At 34.8% G+C, this 22,329-nt stretch overlaps 2 protein-coding genes across 2 annotated transcripts in view; both read right to left on the bottom strand.

Annotated features, from left to right (window-relative positions):
• The window catches only part of LOC142344868 (uncharacterized), a 577,092-nt gene that overhangs the window by 18,504 nt on the left and 536,259 nt on the right, over positions 1-22,329 (bottom strand). The gene's annotated exons all lie outside the window — the stretch shown is intronic.
• LOC142344865 (3'(2'),5'-bisphosphate nucleotidase 1-like) overlaps positions 2,606-22,329 on the bottom strand; it is a 41,020-nt gene continuing 21,296 nt past the window's right edge. Inside the window, exons 4-8 of the mRNA XM_075396901.1 lie at positions 14,646-14,700; positions 8,632-8,732; positions 4,382-4,585; positions 3,887-3,989; positions 2,606-3,544 (exon numbers count right to left, since the gene is read on the bottom strand). Of these exons, the coding sequence (XP_075253016.1) occupies positions 3,363-3,544; positions 3,887-3,989; positions 4,382-4,585; positions 8,632-8,732; positions 14,646-14,700 (645 nt within the window). The 3' untranslated portion in view covers positions 2,606-3,362. The remainder of the gene's footprint in view (positions 3,545-3,886; positions 3,990-4,381; positions 4,586-8,631; positions 8,733-14,645; positions 14,701-22,329) is intronic.

Genomic DNA, 22,329 nt, shown 5'->3' with positions numbered 1-22,329 from the left:
CAGATATAGAATTGCAGGATTGAACAAAATTTGGAAGCCTGACGTCACATGTACAAAACAAAACAACGGAGAGGAAATTTAAAAAGCTAGTCAAGTCCTTCAAATAAAATATCTGAAAAAAGATACTAAACTTTTACCAGAATATCAAAGACTCAAAAAAGCCTCTGACCATAACTACAGGAAGATAAGACTGTATTAAAAGATCCAAAACTAGAGAAAAAGGATGTCAAAGTATTAAAAATCCAACAAATCCAGCAGATTGACGAAATAGCTGACAAATAAAAAAAATTTCGGACTAAATAATGAAGATCAAAAGCAATAACGGACTGAATTCCTGGTATTGCCGACCTAATAAATAAAACTTCCGAAAGATTAAAAACATAGCTGACCAAAAAAATCGTCTTTTCATTGAATGCTGATATGTTACATTTTGATTAAAAATCTGTATTAGTTTTTGCTGCCTCTATTAGCTGTTCTCTAATCAATTTCATTTAGAATGACAAACACCCATTTGACTTTATCTCTTTGAATTAAAAAAAAGTCAATTTCAAAGTGAGGAAGTCACTTTTGCGAGTGAGGTTAAGTCAAGTGTGACCAAAACTTTAATCAAGCAAATGAACAATAAAACTCGCTCAACTAAGAGCGAACAATGACGTCACGCACGCACCTCAGTTGAAATTGCATGAACGAATGAACAAAAAGCAGATTTGAAGTGGTTGTGATGACATATGGTCGTAACAAATATCGCGACGAAATAAAAAACATAGCAGGACAAGTCCTGACGTACAATTCAAAGAATTTTCACTGACTAAACAGAAAACTAGACCAAGAACGTACTATGAATGGATTGGGAAAACCATCTAGAAAAAAAACCGACCCAAAAAATTGAAAAGCTGTAAAAATCAAAAAGAAATTGCCGCATGTGAACAAAAAACCACTAGCGAGAAAGCGAATTTTTGTTCAAACACCGTTTTCTCACTCTACTTTAAATTTAGAGCAAAAAAACTTCACGCCGCAAAACCACTCGGTTTTTCGCTCCACTTCCTGTTTCGGCGTGACCAAAATCACTACTCCAATTTGACTTCAAAAATCATGAAAATGTGTGAACAGATCTTAAAAAAAGAGACAGCGCCCCAATACAATTCAAATTCTTTGAATTGTAAAAAACATAGCAGAACAAGTACCGAAATACAATTCAAAGAATTTTCATTGACTAAACAAAAAACTAGACCTAGAACGGAATATGAGTGAATTGGAAAAACCATTGGAAAAATAATTAAAAAAAAAAAAACAAAATCAATGTCAAAATCCCGCATGTGAACAAAAAATGACTAACGAGAAATGGAAATTTGGTTCAAACAAAAAAACCTAGTCCCAAAATGAACTATGAATGGATTGGGAAAACCATTTAGAAAAACATCCAATTCAAAAAATCGAAAACAGTAAAAATTTAAGAAAAATTGCCGCATGTTAACAAAAAACAACTAGCGAGAAAGCGAATTTTTGTTTAAACACTGTTTTCTCACTCTACTTCAAAATTAGAGCAAAAAAACTTCGCACCGCAAAACCATTCACTTTTCCATTCCACTTCCTGTTTCGGCGTGACCAAAATCACTACTCCAATTTCACTTCAAAAATGTGTGAACAGATCTTAAAAAAAATACAGCGCCCCCAACAATTCTTTGAATTGTAAAAAAGAGAAGGCCAATAATAGCCCCAGCTATCGCAAAACTTTTCGAAAAACTATACTATTCATTAGATTTTAATTATTATTTTATTATCACTTTCGTTAAAGGCGACTCCTCTGCCGAACCTCAAAAAGCTTTGAGTTATCTTAAGGCAAATTACAATTCAAGTTAGTCTATTAGAGACTGGGATAATTCATTTATGGTGAAAGATAAAACTGACCAAAGATGAGGCAAAATACAAAAGCAGTTGATGAGCGGCAAGAAAACTTGAAAACAGCTTTTAAGGTTCGCAGCGTGAAATGTACATCGAAAAACAAGCTTCAGACGACGAAACGAACAGAACCAGACAGCAATTGTATAGCTACGCTCAGTATGCAGCTTGGCAGTCACAATAACAACGTGTCAAGCAAATTTTAACACTAAGCATCATTAGAAATGCAATATAGTTTTGCACATTAATTTTTAAATGCTTAAAATTACTGAAAGGAAATTTTTCTCAAAAGTAGTCCGAAAATCTGTGTGTTCATCGAAAAGAGCCAAATGCTTGAAAAAATGTGCTGCATTAGGCCGAGAATGGGACGAAAAGAGCTGAACCTATAACCATGGATTCTGTCGATAATTCCCTCGAAACTCGAAAATTTCGAAAGAAAAGCGGGGTTCCAGCATAGTTCAACATATTTAAAAATGAGAGCTTCGACTCTTGTCGTTTTTCTGCCCTTGAAAATAGAGTGATTTATATTCTTAAGTCCTCAGATTTAAATGGGAAAAAATCTAGTCGCACTCGGTTACCACACTGATGCTGCGCTAGCTAATGGGTGTCAATACCGTAGTGAATATATAAATATGCAGGCAAAATCGATTTTAGTTGGCAACTTCTCGGCAATACAGATGCACCCAAATCTACGGTCACAAAAACATTCTTTCCTGAAACCGTAAACTGATATAATTTCAAATATTAAAATAATCTGAATGAATAAATTATACAAATTTTCATATAATCAGCATAAACAATAGCTTCAAAATCAGGCTCAAATATAATTTGGATCACTTCAATTATCATTATCAGTAACAAATCTCACATAGCATGGAGATGAATCACTTAAAGAAAATCAACTGATTAAAATAACAATGGAACAACTCTTGATTACAATGAATGAAAACAGGATAGATTTTTAAGTCAAATCTACATCTGGGTTAACCTGATTTATATTTGGTTATAGGGCATGCGCTTCAAATGGCGGGTGCCCAGACAAAATTACCCCTAAAGAACTACCACAAAGTTTAAATATGAATAGTTGACAAATTGTGGGATAACTGGCGAAAAATAGGAAACGTAGTTTTCATCAAAAACGGATTTATGCAAAAACACTATTAAGTAAGAGACTAAAATATCTCGTTCCCAAAAAAAATGTTTAAACAAGTCTGTGAACAAGCTCGCATGTTTTTTTTTCAAAAAAATTGATAATGGCCTGTATTAAGGATGAGATGAGTAGCCATGACACTTAATATATATCATTAATGTTTCAAAATACCAATCAAAGAGATTATCATTTTCATTCTACCAATAGAGGGGGCAGGTAGCGAACAGTTCATCTAGCATACAGATAAACCACTTGGATGTAGAAATTTAGCTTCTCATAGCTCATCGATAGAACAAAGCAAAAAAATTGACCTTCACTTCTTAGCCGCTTTCTTCTTGTTCATAACATCCACAACTTTGTCAACAATGGACTGTGGTATCTTCGACACCAACTGGTCCTTGTCTCCGAACCCAGACAGGGCTCCCATCCAATTCATTCGCTCTTCCTCTTCTGAGTACGTGTAGTTCTTCCCAGTGATGTCAGTGAAATAACCGCCTGAACGAAGAAGTCGATAAAACTCTTAGACAATTACATCCATATTTTTGTTCATTTATGGCCATTCTTTTCTAAATTACAGTTAAATAATCATTCTTGCTATTTTCAAGTCTGTTTAACTTGCCATATCACAGATCCACCTCATCTTTATTCAATATCCCAATTCGCAATTCACTCCGCAAATACTGGGCAAATCAGTTCTACGAATGTAGTTCTGTTGCAGATAGCATAGCAAACTACCAGATCGTGAGGTTTTCTACATCACGTGACTAGCTCTGAGGCAACAATTTCTAATGGTGCGAATGAGAAAACTTGTCTTGAGTCACTGAATAAAAACCCAACCCGCTGCAGTGATGATAGCTTCCGGGGCACAAGAATCCCACTTCTTCAAACCTAGACTGGGGTACACATACGCGTCAACAGTCCCGTCTAGCACAGCTAAAACCTGCAAAACAACAAAGTATGTTTGAAGCTCTATCTGTCTTTATAAAAATTCACTTTTGGTTGAAATAAGTGAATGACCAGATGAGGATTCCCCCAGTCATCAATCATAGCCACCCTACCTAAACCGTTCAATTTTGCGCTCCCGCCGTTATCTGCAAATATTTTACAGACAAAAATATCCCATTAGGAGAAAAAGCACACTGGAACATATCTTTTTGATACCCATGAGCTACGTGACCATACGTTATTTGCACGGCACACAATCTCTATCGGCACATCATCGGGTAAATGATTGATTCAAAACTCAATTACATGAACATGTTGAGGGTCTTTTAGTATTGTTGGTCATGCGGGAATGGATATAACCGGAAAGGTCTGGGGATTGATACTCACTTTGTGACCCGAACCCCCAAGACGAACAACGTCACAGGGCTGAAGAATTTCAAACAATTCATTCACAATAGGGCTGGAATGTGACCTCGTAGAGGTGTAGCGAGGCTTCTCTGCCAGTCGATTTCTGTGGAATGTTACTGGATCGTGGCTGAGGCCAAAAGCACCCACTCCAACAGCTCCCCAAATAGTGCGACCACTAGTCTTCTGAAAACAACCCGTCATTAGTAAGGTAGCACCGAGAAAAACACGGCTATAGTAGCCTCTTAATTATTTCTAATAGAATATAGAGCCTGTTGAAGGGTTTGAACAACAATCGAAATTTCCAAAATAAGCAGTGGATAAGACAACACCGATATTTCTAGGAAAAAGGTTGAGGATTAAATATGCACATGTAGATGCAAGCAAGATTTAACTTATGCGGAAGTTCGTTCACCTAAAGGCACGCTAGTGGAATGCTAGTAGCACTGAGACTGCAACTGAAATACGCTGGTTCAATTCCAGCACACGTACATGTTCACAGTAGTTACACGAGCTGAGACCCAATAAGGGGAGGTAAGGTCAACCCTAATTGTTCCGAACCCTCTTGAGGGGGGGAGGAACTATATACTCAAATGGGTTTTTTTTTGTTCAGTCAATTTTGACCGATCAATATATTCATCGTAGAGAGTTGAGACTGGTATCATTAGAAAGCTTGTCCAGCGTAGAATATGGAATTAAAGAGATTTTTTTGATTTTCGCTTTCGACAGGGAGATATCGAGGTTTAAATTTTCGAGAAAATAGACTGAATTCCGTTGATTTCATTCACCTCTTTTCGGAATTTTTGACTAAAATTTCGCCAATTTTGATAAAATTTAATAAAATTTTTCAAGAAAATGTTGTTGATTTTACATTTAAAGACAAAATATTTTGTCGACTATTTTCATTGAAGTTTTTTTTTGTCACAAATTCCGGCTAAATTTTTCACAAAATTCAGACTTCATCAAAAACAACACGAAATAAGTTTCTTTAGTCCACTCTGATTAAATTTGCAGTAAGTGCACGCCGGAACACCACTAACACAATCTTTGTAGACTGAAGACTGAAGAGGGGCTAATTCCACTTCAACTTCCGTTGAGAGTGCTCTGTAAATAAAATTTTGCCGTTTTTTGCTTATTTTATTCGTTGATTTTAAAAAACGCATTTATTTTTGATTTTTTAACTAACAAAATATCCATATCAATGACATACCAAAAATTAAATATTCCTAATGGACCATCAGCATTAGCAGGACTAGTTCTGTACCAATTTTGGACCGTTACAATCCAAAAATAATTCGGATTGTCGTCAGTCGGTTTTTTATTTAAAAAAAATCGATCTTTTCTATATTAAACAACAGAACATTTCAAATCAAAGCCCACTAGTGATAGGTCCTATTGGCTTCCTAATTAGCTCGAAAATAATTTATCTAGTTGATTGCTTAAAAACTTATGGTCGTTTTGACTTTTAAAATATTTGATTTTTAAATAAAAAATGGCTTATTGAATTTGCCTCCATTTTCTCTTAATTTGGTCAACTTGTAGCTTAGTGTCAGCAAACAAAGAGTGCCCCTTTTTTCTTCTGAACTCAAATTTAGTCTTTATTGCGGTTTTACGCCTTAAGTTATGATGTTCTGCCTTTGATACTACTAGATTTCACAAATTTTTTTAAATTTTTTTTCTATTTGCCCATTTTTCATGTTTTCTAGTTTTGTCAAATTATCACACTAATGTCAGTTCCTATATCAAATTTTTCGCGTTGAAAATAAAACACAGTTGATAATATTTAAATCCTTAAAGATATAGATTGTGGTTCTTTACTACTTCGACAGTACTTTCTCGAAGAGTTTAATTGAATTTTTAAATTTTGTCTTTTACTGTCGTTTTTACTTTGTCTTTGAGTCGTATTTATTTTCTGTACAATGACCCAATTTGATTGACTTTTCCTGGAAGAGTAGATGAGCCGATGTTCTGATATTAGAAGATAGATGATGGCTTTCATGACTTTGAAAACAATTGTTTTCCAAAATGAAAAAAAAAAACATTTCAACTTCGCAATTTTGTTCCTTTTATTGTCTGTTTGTTACCTGGTCTCGTTAACTAAAGGATAAAGATGACATTGTTTTTGTCAACGAAAGTTGTGAAAAATGCTTGGTGTCACAAAATGTAACGTTTTTAAAGAATTCGTTATGACTTTACCGGCTTCGACACGGGTTTTTCACAAAAAAAAGGTAAATTAATTTTCGATTTTTGAAACATTTAACGTTCTTTTTGTAGACGTAAGACTTGTTCGGGACAATTGCAAGTCTTGAGGGCTTCTTTTAGAAGAATAAACGAACCTGTTCATTTTTCATTTTGTAATTAATGGCTTTCATGTCTTTGGAAATAAATTTTTTTCGATAAAAACAAGTATTACATAATCTTGCTTTTTTCTTTTTGGTCTATTACCTAGTTTCATTATTAAGAGGTCACATAATACAATTCAATGGAAGGTGTCAAAAGGGATTGGTGTTACAAAATCTAAAGTTTTAAGAGAATTCATTATGACTTTACTGGCTTCCACACGGTTTTTTCACAAAAAAAAGTAAATGAAATTTTGATTTTTGTCATATTTGACGTTCTTTTTGCAGACGTAAGACATAATATGGATAATTGCAGGTCTCAAGGGCTTCTTTTGGAAGAATGGACGAACCAATTCAAATTTTTCATTTTGTAATTAATGGCTTTTATGTATTTGGAAATAAATTTTTTTCGAAAAAAAACAAGTATTACATAATTTTGAATTTTTTCTATTTTGTCTATTTATTTCTTATTTTCATTAATGACCGGCCACATAATACATTATCGGTGTTCGACGAAGGTGCAATCGAACATATTTTGGGGGCCAAAGTATGGCTTTACGGCTTCCAAAGCATTTTCTGGCAAGTTTTAATTGATTTTTAGTTTGTTGTCTATTTGTTTTTCTTTTTGTAACTGCATAAAAAATTGAGTACCAAGAGTTTTTAATTCACTTCTATAGAAGCGTTGGTAATTGTAAACCTATGGGATATTTTAGTTGATTCCTAATGGTTTTCATTACTTTGAAATTAATTGTTTTTAAAAAAAATTCAACGAATTTTCTAACTTTAAAGTTTCTGTTTTGTCTAATTGTTAGCAAGCTTTTTTATGAACTGGTGAATAACCATTTTTTTCTGGTGAATTACAAGTTATTTTGTTTATTTTCAGATTTATTTGACGCTATTTTGACTTTGTTATTAAGTTTTGTTATTAAGTAAAACGCATATAAATTTTTTGATGTAATTAATGTTTGTTGTTGTTGTTTGATTTTGCCGTTCGTCTTCGCTTGCTTTCTTAATATCGTTATATCTCATCAATCTAACGCATCATTTTTTACTCCACTGGGTTATTTGCTTTGGAGGCTATCTTTTCGTTCATACACCAGTTTTTTTTTAAAAAAAAATACTTGAATTTTTTGTGTTTTTCCATCTGTTCCTCATTTGATAGACAATTATGCCACAATTGTGGATGAGCGGGGTCGGAACCTTATGTGCGATCGCACATTACCGAGCCGCCTTGTTCACACTAAATTTCAAAATTTTCTACTTTTTTATTCCAAAATCCTTTAAGGGTACTATAATACATTATACAACCAACTTTCAATTACACTTGCTCGTTCTTAGGAGCCAAATGTGATTTTCATACGGTACCACTATTTTTTTCTGCAATGAGTAAAATAGTTTCACAGTGGAGAAAGAAAGACTGTCTGTGATAACATTTTCTAACAGATGTTAAACAATGATTATCTTCGTTCCGGAACCCAATTTAAGTAACATAGGTGACAGATTGCCAGAAAATAGTCGCAGTAGCTTTGTAGATCTGCAGTCTCAAAAAGAGTAAAAGAAACAGAACAATAAATAAATTTATTTCTATTCAACGCTGAGATGTTATATTTTGAATAAGAATCTGTATAACTTATCGATGCTTTTATTAGCTGCTCTCAACAAACCTTCAATTAGATTGACATACACACACTTGACCTTATCTCTTTGAAGAAAAGAGTACAGAAAAGTCAATTTAAGAGTGAGGAAAGTCACGTAGAACAAAGAAAGAAATCGATGCGTCATTTCCTACTTCAGCTGCTTGAATGGTCAACGCTTATTTGTCATAATCGCTTGGACGCTTACTCATGCGTAGAAGTTTGAAATGCTAATATTAATCGAAGGGGATTAAAGTACCTTGTTTTCCGAGTACTTGTAGAATGGCTGGTGGATTACCCCACCCATCGCTCTTCCACCCACTGAGAGCCCAATGAGGACAGTGACGTGTTCGATCCATTCTGAAACGACAGAGAAGTCTGCTGATTTTCTGCAAATTGCCGTGGACACCCATAAGCTTTGTCTTGAAAGACTAAAAAACCTATTTACAATTCAAAGAATTTGAATTGTATTGGGCCCGATATTTTTACAATTCATTGAATTAGAATTGTATTGGGGCGCTGTCTTTTTACAATTCAAAGAACTTGAATCGTATTAGGCGCTGTCTTTTTTACAATTCAAAGAATTAGAATAATATTGGGCTCTGTCTTTCTACAATTCATTGAATTAGAATTGTATTGGGGCGCTGTCTTTTAAAAATTCAAAGAATTTGAATTGTATAAGAGGCTGTCATCTTTTTTTACAATTACAATTCAGAACTTTAATTGTATTGGGGGCCAGTCTTTTTTACAATTCAATGAATTTGAATTGTATTGTGGTGCTGTATTTTTACATTTCAAAGAACTTGAATCGTATTAGGCGCTGTCTTTTTTACAATTCAAAGAATTAGAATAATATTGGGCTCTGTCTTTTTACAATTCAAAGAATTTGATTTGTATTGGGGCGTTGTCTTTTTACAATTCAAAGAATTTGAATTGTATTGGGGTGCTGTCTTTTTTACAATTCATAGAACATTGTATTGTGGGCCAAGAATTTGAAATGTATTGGGGCGCTCTTTTCACAATTCAAAGAATTAGAATTATATTCGGCGCTGTCTTTCTACAATTCAAAAAATTTGAATTGTATTGGGCGCTGTCTTTTTCCCAATTCAAAGAACTTGAATTGTATTGGGGTGCCGTCTTTTTACAATTCAAAGAATTTGAATTGTATTGGGCGCTGTCTTTTTTACAATTCAAATCATTTGAATTATATTGGGCGCTGTCTTTTTCCAATTCAAATAATTAGAATTGTAGTGGGGCCCGGTCGTTTAAAAATCAAAGAATAAGAATTATATTGGACGCTGTCTTTTTATAATTCAAACAATTAGAATAAGGTTGGGGTGCAGTCTTTTTTGAGCTCTGCTCGCAAATTTTCATGATTTTTAAAAGTCAGATTGCAGAAGTGATTTTGGTCACGCCGAAACCGAAAGTTTTAAAAACAAATTTGAAAAATCACTGCAGATAAGTGCCTTCGTGTATAAGATTGAATTTGCATTATTCATTTTGAATATTTCTAAATTCTTTGGTGAATGTTTTTTATTTGACGCTTCGCACTTTTAAAAAATTGATGCTGCTCATAATACGCAACTAACCATAGGTATTAAATGCATAGTTCAACGATAGTTAGGTCTCAGAAAAATAATGTTTTCGCTTTTTTATCGAATACGGTATTAATGTTTTGTCACGCCTTAGAACCAACTACACAGAAAAATTTTGAACAGCTTTTGAACAAATTCACAGCTTTTGAACTAAATAACTTTAAACTAAACCACAGCTTTTTCATGCATGTTCTATCTGATAGCCAGTAGAATACAACTACAAAATCAAAGCCAAAGAATTCTATAGAAAAGGCAGAAAAGTATTTCACACAGAAATCGTTTTCGTTTTTTGGTTTCATGATCGTTTCAAAATTTCATCGTGGCTCAGAGCATAAAACAGAGTGTAAAAAATAAGAGTAACTTCAATTGGATTAGGCTTCTCTGCTACAAAGGTGTTGGAATATTGAGATCACTGAACACAAAAGCTCCCAGTAAAGTTGAACTTGAGAGAGAATTTTCACTTTCTCAAAATGTTTTGAAAACCCAATTTTTCTTAATAACTTCAAAAACCAAACCAACCTTTGTAGCATCAGAGCTAAGAATTGCTGAACTGGAATAGGAAGGCTTGCTGAATACAAAATTTTGACAAAAAAGATCTGTTATTAGTTAAATTATATTAAAAATATCAGATAAATCGTACTGGTATTGAAAACATATCCGACTACCGTCGAGAAAATTGCTCCCAAAATTTATAGAAGTCAAATGGAGCATAGGGGACGCTGGCATCAGAGGGGGATTAACGGAGTCGAGCGGGAGAGGCTCAAGGGATGGGGGGATGTGAGTGGGGGACGGGGTGGGTCGTGAGGCGGTGTCAATATTTTATTACTAAGAACAGCCCTTCACACCATGAAAGGGTGTTTTCAAAACAGTTTCTTTGAATCGGGTATTTAGAGACTAGTAAGGCCTAACTCTCAACCCAGAAAAAACTGCTAAAAATGTTTTGCTTTGAGCCTTCATCACGATAACTATTTTGACAAATCTTCCCCAAAACTGTAATCACATTAAGGGGAATTTTTATACGATCAGCATGATTTTCGACCCAGAAGCATGGTTTGACGGTGAATAAATAGCTACTATTTATTAAAACTATTTATTGTTTTACTACACTAAAACAGCGAGCTATTAATCTATTCCATAAAATTTTTTAATATCTTCAAAAATATTTTTCTAAATATATTTAATAATTTAATATTTCATACGATTTGTCAGTGCCTTCTTATTGTTTTTGACCCCCCAAATTCTATCGGCTTAAAAAAAGTTCAACTGTAGTAGAGCTGATTACCTGCAGCCTTCTTGACTGAAAATTTGTCATGAAGTAATCAACGCCAACAAATGAGTATCAGTATCTTGATCTGTGGTTAGATTTATGTGAAAAGGTCGGAATTAATTGTGCGAAAGTGAACTAGTTGGCCTTCTTGTTATATAACAATTTCCACAGCATTAATTAACAAGCAACATATAGAAATATCAACAAAATACAGCAGAACATTATACTTTTTTTCTAAACATTTTTAAGAGCCATTGTACTTTTTTTCTAAACATTTTTAAGAAAGTAAATTCAAAAACAACGTTCCAGCAAAATTCAATCATTTGGCATAGATCACCTGAACACGACTCTCTTATAGGAGCAGAAAATTATTCAAAATGTTAAGTTTTTATTTCACATAACTTAGATTTTCGTAAAATCACACTCAAGCTAAACTTTTTCAATAAAAAAAATTTAAAACATAGCCGGCAGATTGCCGGAATAGCTGCGAAAGAATAGACCTGCGTGCCATATAATAGAGATAGAAACGGATAAAGATCTAAATTGAAAAAAAAATCGACGCCGCTCAAAAAAAACTAGGTAAAAAACATTCAGCGATAAATTAACAATGCTTGTTAAAATTCATTCCGCAGAAGCCTCTTATTAGGGACCTTTACTGCACAAATGAGTTCCTTTGACCTTAAACAAATTCAAATTAAACTGAAGTTTTAAAGTGCAAAAGTCATTTTATTGAGTGAGGTAAGTCACGTATGATCAAAATCTAATCACGCAAATAACCTAAAAACTTTTGCTAAAGCGAGTGAGAAATGACGTCACGCGCGCAAATGCCGTTAGTGAGAGGAAGAAGTCATTCAGAAAATTTGACTTTTTCAGCTTTGCTGTGTGAACAAATGTAAAACGAAAAAAGAGCGTCAGACGACGAAACAAAAAAAAAAAACCAAGAGCACCGCAATATAGCTTCGCTCAGCTTACAGCTTCGCAGCTATAAAAAAACATACCCGGCAGATTGCCGGAAAATAGCCGCCGTTGATTCCAATAAGCATGATTGGGATTGAAATAATAGAATATATTGAAAAAAAAAGATTTTTGTACAAAAATATTTTTTAAGTCCGATTTATTTTGATGGCATTTCGCAGTTGAACATACTTCTGTTTCTTAGAGAGAGGCTACAGGGGCTACTATCAACACCAATAAGCATTAGAGGTGGTAACTAAGACTTATAGGAACGACGTTCAAATAGCGGGCATCTAAAATTGGGCTTTATGGGTTTATCCCGTTTCTATTTCTGACTTCAATTTTTTATACCGACTCTGTTCATTTTGAAATGCTTTGCTTAGCAACTGATGTTCAAATTCACTTTTAGCAGAATGAGAGAAGAGAGAAACTAGCCTAGAGAAGTCAAAAAGATTTCACGCAAAATGTCGAAAAAGCGGCAAAATGGTAAAGCGAAAAAAAGTTTGACGAAGTAAAAAAACATAGCCGGAAGAATTCCGGAAGCGACTCGAATCACCAAAACTTCACAAAAACCTGAAGCCATTACCTTTTGTATTAAACCATTAACTCATTACCTCCCCGGGTCTGATCTAAAAATCGGTGAAATTTAAACCACTGTCACCATGAGAAAGAAAATGCAGCAAAATTTTATTGAAAACGTTTGGTAACGTTAAAAAAGTCTGAAATTTTTAGGATGGTCAAAAAACTGATAGCCTGACAAAACTGACAGGGCCATCAATTGCCTTCAGATAATTATTGATTCTAATCTCAAAAAGATCGCGAAAGCAAACGGAAGATAAAAACATTTCAAAAAAGACAGGAAAGTCAAAATTATTCAAAAAAAGGGTGCTCAAACATAAGAATCAGAGAACCACTATAATTAGATTTCTAATCGCGGCAATGAAGACAAAAAAAATACATGATTCTTCCTTGTTGTATATATGCTAGACAACATTATTTCATACTAATTCAAAAATTAAATTAATCATAGAAAAACAAAAGCAACAGAATAATATTCAAAGGCGAAAAATAGTCTAAAAACAAAACCAAGCCCGGAAGAAAATTGCAATGAATAGTAATAAGTAGAAATGTTGGAAAAGACTTTCTAGCAAACTCCCAGTACTGCCTTATTTTGAATTAGATCAATTGCAAACCGAAGAAACCAAGATCTAAGAAAAAGCTGAATTCATTCAATTTTTTAACAACTGAAAAAATCAATATAACGAATATAAAAGTAGGTGCCAGGACAAAACTAGAATGATACAAACGAGAATGGGAAGAATATGGACACAATGTTAGGAACACTGTAACAAAAAGGCCAATTCTTGATTTTTGAAAGTTAAAAATCAAATTTAAAAGAATCAAGAAAAACGAGTACATTTCGTTGATCAGCATTCAAGACATAGAAAAGACAACGAGTCAATCGAGACAAAAATCCAACTTGCTAAGAGAATAAAACAAGAAAAAGCGGAATTGAGACATGTGAAACAATGAAACATTTTGCAAAAAAGTGGTCAAAAAATATTTAAGACTGCATTTATGAAAAAAAATTTGAAAACTTAACACCAAAAACTGATTGCATTTTTATTGAAACCAAATTAAAGTCCCTCATGTTCCCCAAAATACTATTTCTAGTAATTAAAAGCAAAATTCAAACAAAAAACTGAAAACAAAATTGGCAAAAAACTACGAAAATCGGATTGGCAAATGTACAATTTTATGAAACAAAATTTCATCGAGGTAGAAAGAAGCATTGAGTATATGAATTATCAAAGGGAAGTTGCCATATTCACTGATTTTCGACAAAAAACAGCTAAGAGATCCAAAAATGAAGAAATTAATGAAAAAAAGCCAAAAATTAACTAAAAAATCAAGAAATATGTGCCAATTTCGCATTTGAAACGCAATTTCAGGCTATGCAAAATACTGTGCTATCAATTTCCGGGTTTACATTTCAACATAGCATCGATTAAAAATTATTTCTACAAAAAACTAAATTACAAGCAAAAAAACTAGGCCACTTAGACGAAAAAACGGCTAAAAACGGTTATCTATATGTGCCATTCAGTCAAAAACTACTTTTCAATGTCAAAAAGTCATTCACTAAATGCAGCGCATGATCAAAAAACTTCTCTCGCTCAGAAAAAATTAGTTCACACTGCAATTTTACTCGCTTTCGCTTTTAGGTCAAAACATCGTCTGAACGAATAGTACTTCCGGTAAAAAAAAAACCTTAAGAAAACCAATACTCCTCTTCGAGTCGTAAAAAAAAATACGAGCGCAATAATAGCCGACTGAGAAGATGAGGGCGGCTATTAAACAAAAGACTTATTTTTTGCATTGTGTGGTGGGGAAAAATGAAACCTTTGCACATTTATCGTATCGCAGATGTATGTCAACTTCTGATGATAGACTAACCTCCTCCGTCAGTATACTCCTTTGTTCCATCAAGTGGGTCAACCCAGCACGTGACCTAAACGAACCAAAACTAATCATTTTCTTCAGCAGAATAAAAATTTCAATTGATTTCTTCCAAGCAGTAAATTTCCTTACTTTAAGGTACATAAAAATTCAATTGAATAACCTCACCACCTGGTGGCTGTGGTTACTGTTTTGGGCACGCAGGCCCATCTAGAACTGACAAATATCAACATCAAATTTAAAGACCGCGTGATAACATAATTGCAACGAATCAGAATTTAAGATCTGGGGCTTCAATTCCTCCGGAATCTCTAAAAGTTCCTACAATTTTTGCTTCGGATTATTAATGATTTTTAGTAGCAGCATAAGAGATTCCCCCCCCCCATATTTCTCGCAGACTTAAACATCCATGGTTTAAAAGTTCAAAAGTCTGCAATTATTTTGTAAGCATTCATCATGAAATCTCAACATACACGAAACTTTTCTGTTGCAGAGGCCTTCACATTAGTTCGCTAGTCCTTTGATCTGAACCTATAACTTTGCTCTGTAGTTTTCGATTGTTAGCTCATAGTTAGAAAACTTTTGGTGTAGTGTGTTCAACACTCAAACTTTCGGTACCACGCAAATAGTAAGCAAATCATTGAAACAGCTGTCTGAAAATACGATATAGGTGAGGTGCAAAAAGAAGAGTAAAATATTCACCCGGAAAAACGCTTTTTCTTCATATTGCCGCAATAAAACATTTCGTATAAAAAGTACCAGATGACATCAAGTCTTGGTAGCAGCATGCATTTGTAGCTTTGTCCACTGACCAAGGCTGTCAAGTTTTTTTGCTTTTAACCACAAAACCTTTAAATCCAAGGCTCGTTTTTGGGCGTGATGAACCAACAAAATGAACTAGTAACCCAGATTAGTTTTGAAATTTTTATAGAAAATGGTGACGGCCAAGTAGCTGTATCACTCAATGGAATTGAACTGTGTAAAAACATTTATCAGAGTTAAACAACGTTATCTGGTATAAAAACTGTTTTATGTGAAAATAGCAGCAGCATAAAATTGAATGCACACACGCGCTATATCATTGAGAAATATTAACACTACAAATTAAAATAAACAGTTTCTCCAGTATTGTAGGCAGCAATGCAGAGGAGGATGCCAAGACACTTGAATAGTTAAGTTCTTGGGTTTTGTATAGTGACCCGTATCACAGCTAGACGAAATGACATGTATGAATTGAATTCTGCCGCCCACATGTTCTTCTGGTTGTTTATCAGATTTTCTTGGAATCAGATGTTAATTTTATTTTTATCAATGAAAGCTACCTTCTAACTTTTTTCACTTTTGGGTTAGTTTTCCTGGGTTATCCAGTAGCCAGGTGGGCTGACTTTTCATTATGTTGGTCTCTGAGAATGCCGCTAATTGTATATTAATCTTCTGCATTCAATCGAAAGATCTCTCTAATTTATGTCATATACAGAACATAACCGATTACCAACGGGCGAATTGCTCTCAAACGACCGGTTGGCTTCGTCAGGAGCTAGCCACGGTTTAGTGAGGGTAGTTTCAGCTTAATTGAATGGGCGTGTGGTTCGGGCACGGGGGGGGGGGGGGGGTGAGGGCAGGGGGCAACGGTGGTGGGAGTCTTAGGCTGCACGGTGCCCTTACGTCCTGAACGACGTGCAGGGCTGGGGATTGGGGGAGGAGGGATGTGGGGGGTCAACCTCTAATAACCGCCGTTCACATCAAAAGTATAAGTCTCTAAAACAGTTCCTGTGAATCGCATACTTAAAGACTAATGAGCTGAAAGGCTCTAAGAGAATTTAAGGCCCTCTGGGCGCTACCTTTTATCCCGTTTTTGGGTCAGGGCAAAAAATCGGTCAAGCGAAAAATTGCATAAAAAAGACCAACATGACAAATATAATTGCTACAAACTTCGTTTGAGAGCAATTAATAACATTCAGTTGCAACAAGTTATGTCTGGTTGCCTTAGTTGGTTCTAATGCACCAGTAGGAACTCATGCAATCATATTTATATCCTATTACTCTTTGAATAGTAAGTTAGTGCATTTCAGACGTAATCTTATCCCGTGATCACACCAGACATCATATCGATTCAAATTGATCATGACAGATAGCGCACGGTACGGAGACTGTGAAACCTATCCGACGATTTTTAATAACCGATAGGTTGAAAATTCACAGTCTATATAAGAGATAAGGTTGTTTATCTATTCTTCCGAAACACATAAAAACGGGTTCATGGCCAATTAGTGGTTTCTCTGAAGTTATTGACGTACATTTTACAAATGAATTTTACTTTCTTCTAAATTTTCTTGATTACAGAAAATGATTATCATCCAAGAAGAGACAGTTGTTTTCGAGTCAAATGCAAATCACATAGGATCCCACCCCGGATACCTATGTCCTGCAGCTCATGCGCAGTTGGTATGGTTCCGATTGCGAGTGGCAGCTCCTAGCTCACTGAGTCTATATTTGAGAAACATGACGCCTCAGGCCGTGCAATAAGAAATGACAGGTTTGACGGAGACGTTTCTCTACATTGGTATATATTGTCCAAATTGTATTTCTTAGACATAGCTGTTAAACTCAGGAAAACATACTCAATGCCAATATACGCATATTCGAAAATACTCACTGTGCCAAAAAACGACCTCAACGCCAGAAATACTAAAATTATGCTACCAGCCCACAATTAAGGTAAAAGTCCACAATGAAATAAGCATTAACCAACTGATCGTAATATAAGTAAATAGGATGCAAGATTATCACAAAGGATGCAAATTAAACTGTACAAAATATGTTAAGGCATCAATCTATACAACAAAATTTGGGCAATTATTGCAATATTTGGCCAAAATTGCTTGGGGTCCGTCCAAAAAGAATCGATTAAATTTAATAATTGATGTTCTTCGAGTTTCACAAAACACAACGAACAACGACTATTCTGCAATGAAAAAGATAAAAAGAAGCTTATATAAATGTAAGAGTTGCCACCATTACTACTGGAAAAAAAATAATCAGAATAATACCAAAAACAAGTTCCTGGACAATTGTAAGCAAAACAGACTATCCTACATATGAAAGGGACTCCCAAAACCGAACAGAATACAGTCAATAAAATGAACACAGTCAATAAAATGAATACAGTCAATAAAATGAACACAGTCAATAAAATGAATACAGTCAATAAAATGAACACAGTCAATAAAATGAATGCAGTCAATAAAATGCCAGAAGTTTATAGCCAATCAGATCCAATGTTCCAGTTGCGCTGTCTCTATTTAGACCTGCCAACTAGATCGAAAAAAAAACATCTGAAAAGAGCACGAGCTCCTGAGAAACATTTTGAAGTTAACGCCAAATTTCAATAATTCTGCCTTTATGATACGGGAAAAAAGGCAACACCAAACGCTTTCTTTCAATATGTCCTCAATCCAAAATTAGCTACTAAACACCGTTAACATTCAAAGAGGAAGATTTTATCCACTGAGTATAATAACTCTATTTTTTAACAAAAGCGAAAACTTTTAGCGCGAACTTCTTTTTGAGTAGCGTGAATTTACTGGTGAAGTTGCATCGGACAAGTTTCTTCTGGATTTCGTGGCAGACCAATAACCGGCAGGTGGGATAAAGGGCCGCTGTTTTAATTGGCGTGAAAGCATTTAGGAGAAAGATCTCCAAACTCGCCCTCAGGAAAAGCGAACCAGTCCCAAAATAACTTTGACAGCAAATTCCCCAGCACGGAGTTTTGTCCCTAAACCAATGGCATCTACCTTCGATCGTGTAATTCAGGATATAAAAAATATTGAAAAGGAGCTTAACAAACGTAATCTCTGGAACTATTAGAGAAGCTAAATTCACATTCGCCGAAAAACATCCGATAAAAACCGTGGCCGGTTTAACAGACAGTTCCAATAGTCTGTCAGTCCGGAATCAGAACAAAGATGCAGCTGAACGCTCAGCAAAGCCTACAAATGCAGTGCAGGAATGGCATTTTTACGTGTTATTCGAGGCTAAGATCTTTGTATTTGGACTTTTCTAAAGAAAACTTTACTTGATGCTGCCAATAAGAAACTTAACAATATCAAGGATAAAAGGGAAAGGAAAATGAAAGTCCAAAGAACTAAAGTTCTGAATGAAAGTGCCAGAAACATTTCAAATCATTTTAAAACTTATGGTGTCTCGCTATTACCTTCAATCACCTATTATACACATTCCTTAACTTCGGTGCATGTTATGTTTGCGTCTTGTGGTGTTTGTACATAAAGTTATTAAAAAAGAGTATCTCAAAAACTAGAAGACCTGATAATTTACCAGCGGATTTTTTGTGATCTATGCTTCTTCTCGATTTCCCTCCTCACCAGATGCCAACACTTATCGTAGCTGGTATTGGCAAGTTTTTTCGCAATTGATTTCCAATTTTTTTTCCATTCAATTCATAGTTTCAATTCTTTAAAAAATTATTTATCCGCAATGCACTTTAAAAGTAATTCGCAACTCACAGTGATATTTCAAATAAAGTTTCACGTGTAACACTGCAAAAAACTGAAAACACAGTGTGACCTAATAGGCGATTTTACCAAAACGTTGTTTGTTTGTTCAAAAATTATTCGCACAACTTTTGTGTGTAAATCCTTCCAAAGGTGACGTCATTTCGACTGAATTCGTTCTTTTTTACATAATTGGGCTTCACCGATTCGCTTTTGAGCATAAAATGAGCATCAAACTATTTATCAAAGTTATATTTATTATTATTACTATTACAGTTGACTATTATGGAATTGGGATTTTGGCATTGGTCATAGTAGTAAAATTTGGGGTGGTCTACCGCACAGAAAATGTCTCCCTTCACCAATTAGTCTCGAACCCAATCATTTGGTGCTTTATATACCTTTTAGTTGTTTCTTATAGCTTTTTAGCCTAAACCACCGTACTACAGGAGCATCTTTTTGGCACATTTTTTGGCAAACATATACCAAACTTCATCAAGGTTAGTTCATACAAAGTTCGTTTATTAGCTCATTATTCACGGCTTTATCTTTGTGTTTGACATATTGCAAATTGACCAGTTTGCTTGATGTCCGTTGTGCTTCTTTGTCTTGTGTGCTCAATTTACCGAATCTTTATTTGGTGAAAATAAAAATGAATCCAAAACAATTCAACAGTAGACAAAAGAAGACAATAAAATTTTCATTGTCTGATTTTCATTCATCACATTTTGTGTTTTGGCCTCGTCAAATCAAACCAACTTTATCTAGAATTGTCTAATGAAATCAACCCGAAATCAACCGTCTTATGCTGAAGTACGAAATACAAAATTTGAACCAAAGATTTCAAATTTAGATGGAGTTGTTTTGCATTAATAAGAGAATTAAACAAAATATAGTACTACAACAGTATTAGTGTATACACTTTCCACAAAGTTACAAGTTTTCAATTTCTTGATTAAGTTTCTAAAGTTCTAATCTGATGATTCTCTGAAATTTATTAGAGGCAAATCATCCTCTGACGCCAAGTCAACAACCGCGGGTGGGTTGTTTTCGCTCTCACTCTTTACCCTTTTGGTTGGTTTGATTTCAGCAATAGGAATCATTCGTTTAGTGATTCTCTCTCGTTTCGCTCGATTGTACTGTCTGTGGTAGATCATTAGGGCTGTAAATTCTCGCAAATGCATTGCCGTATACCTAAGCTCCCACATATCTCCATTTAGGCAAAACTTCTTAAAGTAGAAGAAGACACTCAAGATGATGTCCTGGGGGTCAAAGTATTTGACCGCGAACCGGTAGTACGTGGTGTCGGAATCTAAATAGAAACAAAATTATCTAGACATTTATCTATCAATCCTATTGCTTACATCAAGCCAGCCATATACCGTTTTAAAACTTGTTACCCCCAACCTATAGCAGACTACAGCATAGATGAAACAAATTATTACCCTTTATATCGCGAATCACTTCGCAGTTCTTACTGTCAACCCGCATTCGCTCGCAAGCGTTGAAGTTAACCACAATTCTCCCCTCACTATTGAATTTCCCCTCACTGATAACTTTCAATATGTCCGAATCAAGGGTACACGAATCCATTACTTCTGTGAAGTGGTGCTCAGGCACCGAAACTGATTGGTTTAGATACCGTTCACTGTTCGCAAACTTGAACAATGTGATCTCGATATTGCTCCCGTCCTCCGATTGATCTCGTGACACTCTAAGCAATCGCGTTGACGTTCGATATTCGAAGAAGTATCCCGCTGTACTTTCCATGCCTGACCAGTTTGATTCGTTTAGATTTTAACTTTGAGTGACGAGATGAATCGGTTGCTCGGTGGCCTCCTTTTATAGTGGTTATCTTTTTGCGATAATTCTAATTGTTTGCATAAAATAAAAATATCTTGGCATTTTAATAGCTGGGGGATCACAATATTCCGTATTCATACCTTGAGCACCCCATTGTGGCGTAAACTTGATTACTTTAGTTAATTATATCTTTTGGCGTGAACAAATTCTCCTTTGATGACACGGAAATGCGAATATTTCAATTATCTTAATTCAACTTTCTTTAATAAATCAGGAACTCTTATCATTTGCGGTTGTCTGATTTCAATACCCGAGGCCAAGCTATACTCATAGGTTTTATTTCTCAACTGCTTAAACCTCTGAATAGTAACACTAATCTCTCTCTGACTTTCTCTCCTTCTACTGTGAAACAAAGATTGCAAAATATAATAGAATTCTACGAGGTGAGGGTTTTTGGTGTCAAAGACAAACTCTGTTAAAAGATGTTAGGTGTTTGGGATGTTAAAGAATTTCACAAAAAAAAAATTATTGAAGCAATTGGGGTTTTAGGAACTTTATGCCAGGTGCTCCCGAAGAGCAAAGCTCTTCCTTTTTTTTACCAAGAAAGAAGAACGAAGTTCTTCCTTTGCGTCTGAGCTTATCTTTTTTTGCGTAAATAAATTATCAAGTGTATGGTCAGCACCATACTGATTTCGGATTGCAAACGTTTTGTATTTAAAATGAATCTGGAAGGAGTTCTTATTGGTATCATCATTTATCACAGCTCCTATCATTAATATTTTTGCCGTTCTTTTTAAATTTAGTATAGTATGATCCCGTCGTTTTTCTTTGCGTCGCGCTCTTCTCTTTAAAGCTGTTCTGCTTTAGTTGAATATGGATGGTGCTTGCAAATGCTCAAAGGTATCTTTAAATTTTAAATATGGAGCAAATACTCCTGTTTATATGATCAGACTGCCTCGCAAGCAGCAGGAACTTTATGCCAAGAGAATTCGAAGAGTTCTGCTCTTCCGTATTTTGAGAGAAAGACGGTTGGAATTGACCTAAAATTGTACGCACTCATTAGTCGTCCTGGCCGTCACGGGACGGACCGTTTATGTCTTAGAAAAATATAAACTAAACAAGAGCTAAAAGAATGCATCAAATTTTTTGGAACATATCATTCACATCCTTTTAGCTCTTGTTTAGTTTACATATTTTTACTTGTAAAAGAGACTTAAGAGTTCAGTGTTCAGTTTTCTTGGTGTTGTGAGAGATCTGCTGGTTGCAAAAAGGACAGAATCAAATAATTTGATGATCAATGTTGATAATCAAATTATTTGGTTTTGTTCTTTTTGTTTCCTGCAGTTCTCTTATACCTCACCAAGGGT

The sequence above is a fragment of the Convolutriloba macropyga genome, chromosome 8 (assembly GCF_964194025.1).
Source record: "Convolutriloba macropyga chromosome 8, txConMacr16.3, whole genome shotgun sequence".
Classification (NCBI taxonomy): Eukaryota; Metazoa; Xenacoelomorpha; order Acoela; family Convolutidae; genus Convolutriloba; species Convolutriloba macropyga.
The sequence above is the reverse complement of the archived record's forward strand: the minus strand, read 5'-3'. Positions and strand labels throughout refer to the sequence as shown.